Source organism: Stylophora pistillata, chromosome 11 (genome assembly GCF_964205215.1).
Source record: "Stylophora pistillata chromosome 11, jaStyPist1.2, whole genome shotgun sequence".
Taxonomy (NCBI): Eukaryota; Metazoa; Cnidaria; class Anthozoa; order Scleractinia; family Pocilloporidae; genus Stylophora; species Stylophora pistillata.
In genome coordinates, this window is record NC_142529.1 from 8,117,501 (window position 1) to 8,125,000 (window position 7,500).

Consider the following 7,500-nt stretch of genomic DNA (forward strand, 5'->3'; position numbering starts at 1 on the left):
TCCAATACAAGTAGACGCTGATGCCCCCATTACAAGAGGGTCTAGTAACAAAGTGATGGAAAGGTTTGCGCATCATGAAAAAGTTAAGACGAGTTTTTTCCTTTGCAATCCAATTTACTTTTCTTCATCCTTAGCCAGTCTTGTTTCTCCTTGTTTTCATTTTGCCTCTAATGCGTTTTCCTATTTAATTTACCTCATGTTTTGTAGTCTCCATGAAGTTTGAAGGTTTGGGTACCGGGTAGCTCAGCTCGTAACAGGAAAAATAACGTTAAGTTTCGTGAAGGAGCTTTCTCTGAAGCCAAGAAATGAGAGAAGGCCAAAAGAAGGCTCAGGCTCGATTACCATCGGAAAATGCGTGGAAAATGTTCGGAAAATGAGCCCGCACCCCTCCCCCGAAGTTCCTAGTCGGGTGTGATCAAAGACTAACCTCGAGAATACAGCGGAAATTGGGCCTCGAATAGGCCACACTTCGTTATCTTAGATAAATGAGCTTCACCCCTGCGTAGAGTTTTCTTGCATACCTCTTTCAGCTGAGCTTCGTGAAGCGCTTGTTCTTCGTGCAGTTTTTTTGACAGCATTTCTTCCTCCTCTTGTCGTTTTTTCTCTTCCGCCTGAGAGGAAAATTAGCAGGAAACAATTAGGTCGTAAACCCGAGGTGAAGGGGGATGGCGAGGAAATACCTTCCGTGCGCAAGTGTAGGAAAAGGTCAGAGGAAAAATTTTTTTTTAAGTTCAGTATACAACGGTTACTTATTCTTATCAGTTAGTGTTCGGTAAGGTCTTTATTACGGTAAAGAAATGAAAGTCAGCAATAAAATTCTGCACTGTGTGACGGGAACAAAAAAAAAATTAGAAGTTGCATACCTTAGCTCTGTCTTGGCGGAGCGAGGCCTGGTATGCTTCATCCTGTTCTCTCTTTACTAGTTCCCTCGCTTCTCTTTCTTCCTAAATGAACCGCGAAGCAGAAAAGACACATCATTACTACACTTAAAATCCCACTGATATTAAAATTCGAATATCATTGTCTCACTCATGGTCTCCTATGTAGACGCAACGGATAAAGTACCCTGCTTCAGAACACAGTATAGTAACTTTAGCGATCGCACACGGCAGGATCATTCGATCCGCAGTTCTAAGCGTTGGCAATCCAGGCTATTGAGCCTCCCCTTTCTCCCCTCCCTCCCCTCCCCTGCTCTCATTGCCGTCTCAATCACAGAGTGTGCAAGTACTAGCCAAGAATAAATATCTGACGAAACCTAACGGCTCGTATTTGAAATGTGCTCTTAGAGTAATCAGAAAACTTGCAACTTTTCCGTTGTTCTATAATCAACACCTCCTCTACTTGAAAGTGCTAATTCATTATGTTATACATTAGAATTGCCATGAAGATGCAGGTATTGGGTTATCCTGTCGAGTTCAAACCCTGCCTAGTTTCTCAGAGATAAGTGACTTCTTTTGCAGATTGTTTACAAAATCTACAATAAAACAGTTAGTAAGTTTGGTTGTCACATGATATTACGAATTATCAAACCTGGTATCTGTGTCACCATGCTCAACCTTAGGCTTCGGCAGATAACTCAGAGCGCGGCATTGATAATTCATACTCAATCTCATCCATGCTATATAAGAACAAACTTCATTGCACTAAATCATTCAGCTACCTCTTCCCTAATTTCAAAGTCCATGGCTTGTTGAAATGTTTCGTGTGCGCTCATTAGTCCAGTCATGAGCTCGTCAAGGGTAACAGTACCTGATGCAAAACGATGAATAGCGAGTATAAGTTTTATTGTTAGGTATCACGGTAAAGCATACCAATAATTTAAAAGTGTAAGTAGTACATCTCGTTGATCAATTTAGTACGCCATATACTACTGTGCGAATCGCCAAAATTTTACGATTTTTTGTTTTTTTGGCCAAAATCTTTTGCCAGTCATTCCCATAAGACCTTATTCTAGTTTTGCGCGTGTGGTTATGTTAAACAGCGGTTCCCTATATTAGCGTGCGCGAGAGCGAGGCTATCGGGTCAAGCTTTAGAGGACAGATTTCTGTGAATAATCTTTTGAGTTCTCTGAAGTGTGTGTTAATCGTGCTAACGACTGAATTACGATCAACTGGTTTTGCTTTCAGCGTGTGTCAGGCGTTCCGCGTGACAAGAAATCCTTCCCAAAACCTGTTAGACACAGCAGAGCAATTATAAATGTCTAGTCACACTTGTCTTCTTGGACAGTTAGCGCTGTAAGTTACGATCCTTGTTTTTTCACCGTCGATTTATGAACCAAGCGCTTCGCGAAGAGAAAAACTCGATCCGTACCCAACGATGCGGACTTCGGACGCGGTTGATAATGAGTATTTATAAACAATGCATATCCCGATAAAATCAATTTTCCGCGTAGCCAGTATTAGACCTATAAACATGAAGTCTAAAAAATCGCTGAAAACATTTCTGCTCAGTAAAAATCAGTAAAAGACAGGACCGACCAGTTCTCGAAACGCAGTCAATCCGTCGCAACTGCTCTAACATTTGAAAAGACGACAAAAACAATAGTTTGTACCTTGTAGAACTGAACAAATCTCCATCGCTGATCTGTTTTTCATTGCAACTAAAAGAAGAGGATACTGCTCGGCCCCAAATCCCCGGACCGTGCTCGCCGCCACACTACCAAAGTGTTGCGTCACCATGTCTAAGAATCTACAACAAAATGACAGATATTTTTTTAATGAGCACAAAATGTAACGAAAAGCAGAGTCAGTGCTTTCACTGCTTAATACTAGGACTTTGCACAAACGTCTTCTGAACTTCAATGATTGCTCTAAACCCGATCAAACTCGGCTAATTCATGCTGATAATGATTTTTGATTTCTCTTTTCACACTTTTCGGTATTAGTAACACAAATATATCTTTGTTTGTGGTCGTTGTAGCAGCTTGAACTTTTTAAGTGTCAATCAGCTTTCAAACAACGCAGCCAACAAATTTGGAGTGCTTTTACACAACAAAATGTGAAAACATTCCTTTCTTTTACTGCTTTAAAATACTTTTTGTTTTCCAAAAATGGGAACTGCATTCGTCATCAGATCATACACGGAACATACACAAACTGTAAAATCTGGAAATTGAACTCTTAAATTGTATGATTTTCTAGGTTTTTATGACCAGTCCAAACTCAGGTTAAGACTAGTGTAAAATTTAGTAACTAAAAGGCGTTGGTTGAGCGATAAAAGGAGCCGCAAACCAAAGTCAAACAAATAAATGCTAAAAACACCAGTTTCGATGACAAACATAAACAGCTCAAAAAAGAACCATTGACCCAGACACAAATGAATCTCGTATATTACTTCGCTCCCGAAGGGAGACTTTCTGGTTTAGTTGGTAGAGCATTGGACGACAAAATCAGATAGTCTGAGGAGCAAAGCTTTAGAGGGAAGTCAGGTTGTCAGGTCTTTTTTCTTTGTTGCACGCTTGCGACAAAAGTTACACAAGTTTTCATTTTTTTTTTTAACTGACTCTGTTGTATATACACTCACCTTGTTCTGTTTGTATCATGGGTCATGTCCCAGGCCCACACGACAAAGTTACCACTGATGTAGTTCACAATAGTGTCCGAGCAGATCAATTGGCTGAAAGACGAGACAAAGAAAAATCGATGTGCATTTGAAATCAAGCCACCCTTGGGAGTTGAGCTCTCACCAGCTGAGTGTTTTAAACGAGTAAAAAATGATGGAAATTGTCTCAGAATACCAGGAACCAATAAGACCTCTACGCTAAAGCGCAGATATTGCGTGTCCAATACAAGGGTGGTTTAAATTTTACATCAGTCTGATTGGCTGAGAGCATGACGCGACTTTTACCGACACTAACTGGGCAAAATAAAGCAACACTATCAAAAACTCAGGTTTTTTTCCACACTCACTCGAGAATTGCTTTGAAATGCAAGGAAAAGTGTAGTAATCAACGAGGAGAGTCAGCCACTGAGAGGAGTTCAAAATACAAAGCAGTACTGAAAGCTCATGGTAGCAGTACTTACCTACAAAATACATTTGTTAAAATGCTACCATCGTGATGTAGATAAACAAGTAACGGTCTCCTCTTTAAAAAAAAAAAAGTAAAAAATAGACCATAGTCATTCAAATTAAGCAAAATCCACATTACAACAACAATAGCAAAAATAAATTCACAAAAACTCATTTGATACAATTGCAAGGGAAAGTAAAGGAAGCTATGGTACAAGTTGTGCATCTCAAAATTTCAGCCTGAATTTCACGAGTTCATCACTTGCAAGCAAAGTCAGTTTTTGCCTTCTTTGGATATCCCTCCATTTTTAGTTTATTCCCACCTCTTTTTCCTACATAGCAAAGTTTTCACATTAATTTTTCTTGGTTACAGAAACAATCATTCAACAAGCCCTACCTCTTTAGCTGAAGCTCCCCCTGCTTCCTTTATGGCCTCTGTTAGAGGACCCATGTAAAAATGAGGGTGTATTTCACCATACCTGATAAAACAACAAAACAACTTTCAATAACATTGTCCAAGTGTAATACAAGTTATTGTAAATAAAATGTGCTACTAGTCAGTCCAAGACACCATGAAAGGCCATGCTGGAAAGTTGGCACTGTGATTTACAGATAAAGATACGGATCATGAGTGGTTACCAGGTCACAAAGTGTACCATCACTGTCTTGTGTTTACAAACTTGGGCACTGGTCAAACCAGCACTTAACTTCTTTTTTTGGAAAGTGAATGTGCTATTATTATATATCCCTACTTCAACCTGAAATTGATGTAGGGTTGTACCCTTTTTCAGAAACAAATTGCACGGACTTTCCCAGTATCCAGATTAATTTTTCCAGGACTCCAAATTTCACCTTAATTAAACCCTTTCATTTCCAAGATTTCAGAGTCCATTCTCATTACAGTCTACATACATTTCTTATCATGTAAATTCTGAAAACTTTATTGCTTGAGTTTAGCAGATTTTTTGGACCTTCCAGGACCTGTAGCCTTTTTCCAGGACTTTCCAGTCCTAGAAAATGTCAAAATAAAATTCTGGGATTTTCCCCATGTTATAGGACCTGTACGAACCCTTTGGATGGCCTTATGACAAACCACATTACAAGATCATCCCGTTAGAAATATTCTGCCATAATTGAGGGAGCAATATTATTGGTAATAGTGAGATTAAAGTACTGTAACAACTTTTTTCAACTTGGAAAAAACTTTTTTCTTTGCAAGTTGTCTGAATAGTTACCTCTTAAACCTCCTTAGACATCAGATAAAAGATATTTTGTACATGAAAGACTCTGAGTCAGTGCTATGTGACACATCAACTCTGAATAAGTATATATTTGATTTACGTCAAATTATACAGTACCATATTACTGACAGGTTAGAAACTCTTACCTTTCCTCAAACTGAGTGGTAAACTTGACTAAATTTTCAGCAGTGTCTGCACAGTTCTCATCCACTTTAAAAAAGATTATAGCAAAGTGATTAATCATCTAACAAGACACCTTAGCCCCTACACCCTAACATAGGCATACATATTCTCTATATACATTTCCTTAAGTGCTGGCAAGGAGAATTTGTCTAACAATCAAGAGCCTCTCTAGTTGGTGATCATTTTCTTTAATCCTGTGACCTTAATGTTTTATTTGGGGGTGATATTGAAAGGAAAAGTTAGATACTAGTCACTCTTAGGGATTGAAGAGTTAGGTTAAAATAAGACCGGCATAGTCAAAGGAAAAAAAGTCCCCATCGTGAAACACTGGAGACAAACCCTAGTTATAACTATAATATTCACTTTTGTATTTTTAATTTTGATAGATAGGCTTTTATCTTGCAAATAATTTGTGTTTAAAAATTTAATTTTTACATAGTCCTGACAATTGTAACTCTTTTTAGGTTTCCCCAATTAGCAGCTATGCTAAATTTCACTGACACATAAATAAGGTTATTGTTATCATTCAAATAATTATGTTTTCAACCTTACATCCGTTGGTCAAATTCTAGTGTTTAGGAAAGAAACAACTACTTGAACACTGTTTACTTACACATCTCACTTATTTGTCTCCTAGCTGTTGGAATATCACAGAACATTTCATCATCATCAACATGGAACGAAGGATCCTCGTTGTCACTACTATCATTCCCATCCATATCAATATCTGCATGCCTCTCCTTGGGTTTTCTAGTCTGAAGAAAACAATTATTTCATTATTTCTTTGACAGATTTACCCTTATCTGCATGAGTAAGAAAAGATAAAGTCTGTATACAAGGCAAGTGGGCCATTGGGCGGCCAGTGAAATATATCTACAGTTTTGGTAGCATGAAGCAACTGAGAGTATTTCTACTCCCCCTGGATGGGATGCCGGTCCACAGCAGGGTTACCCCCCCTCCCACCCAGCATTAAGTTCACCGGTACGCAATTAAACACCCCGGCGAAGAGAGGCACTGAGAGAGTAAAGTGACTTGCCTAAGAACACAACATCACCAGCCAGGGCTCGAACCCAGACCACCCAATCCAGAGTTGAGCGCACTAACCATTACGCTACCGTGCTTCCACTTTGAGTAAGAACACATTACATGTATTTAGGTTTATCACTGGGCAAGCCTTTTACACTGTAACATCAGAATTGTATGGCAGAAAGTATGGAGAGTTCCGGATTAGATATTGGGAGTAAAAGGTTAACAAACTTCAAAAATTGTGATTACCTCTTTGTCTTTGGAGGGACCAGCCTCCCTTTCATTAATCATTCTTAAGCTATGCACAGGAAATGAAAGATTTGCTTCTGCAAGCGTCATCTGAAATGAAAATATTAATCGATCAAGAAACTTTAGTGGTAATGACACAAACACAAGGTCACTATAGTGCAATTTTCAACTGAGTGACAAATTAAGGTTTGGGTCCTGAAAACTTACACAATCTTTTCAACTGATTAGATTCAAAATTTAAAGCAGGTGACTTCACCGGAGAAAAATAACAGGGTTATCAACCTCTGCATCCTACAGTTTCACAAGCCAATATGATCAGACACACAAGAACCTTTAAGAAAAGCCATTAAATTGAATCAACCTCTGATAACAATTTAGTGATAAGACCATCTGCAGGGTCAACAAGAGTCAAGGACTGATACCACGCAATGCTAATTAACCCCTTTATCCTTAAGAGTGACTAGCATCTACCCCTCAAACACACATTAAGGTTGCGAGATTGAAGGAAATGATCACCAACTAAAGAAGTTCTTGATCATTAAACAAATTCTCCTTGTCAGCACCTTAGGGAACAGTATAGAGAACAGTATGGAGAATAATTATGCATACTGATGCGAGGGAATAAATTAGGTATACATACTTCATCAGTAACCCCACCAGGCCAGCCTGACCAACATTGATGTCTACAGGGAACACCAGACAGCGAGAGAATATCAGTCTTCACCTAAAACAAAAAATCATTACTTAACATAATTTAACTGTTACAAGTAAAAAAAAATTGATACTTACATTG

General features: G+C 38.7%; 1 protein-coding gene across 1 annotated transcript in view; it reads right to left on the bottom strand.

The window, feature by feature from the left end:
• Positions 1-7,500, bottom strand: part of LOC111334494 (FAS-associated factor 1-like) — a 13,657-nt gene that overhangs the window by 1,374 nt on the left and 4,783 nt on the right. Inside the window, exons 8-18 of the mRNA XM_088738299.1 lie at positions 7,348-7,431; positions 6,708-6,797; positions 6,046-6,187; positions 5,396-5,459; positions 4,406-4,487; positions 4,023-4,084; positions 3,523-3,615; positions 2,552-2,688; positions 1,661-1,749; positions 864-944; positions 522-611 (exon numbers count right to left, since the gene is read on the bottom strand). Of these exons, the coding sequence (XP_088594425.1) occupies positions 522-611; positions 864-944; positions 1,661-1,749; positions 2,552-2,688; positions 3,523-3,615; positions 4,023-4,084; positions 4,406-4,487; positions 5,396-5,459; positions 6,046-6,187; positions 6,708-6,797; positions 7,348-7,431 (1,014 nt within the window). The remainder of the gene's footprint in view (positions 1-521; positions 612-863; positions 945-1,660; positions 1,750-2,551; positions 2,689-3,522; positions 3,616-4,022; positions 4,085-4,405; positions 4,488-5,395; positions 5,460-6,045; positions 6,188-6,707; positions 6,798-7,347; positions 7,432-7,500) is intronic.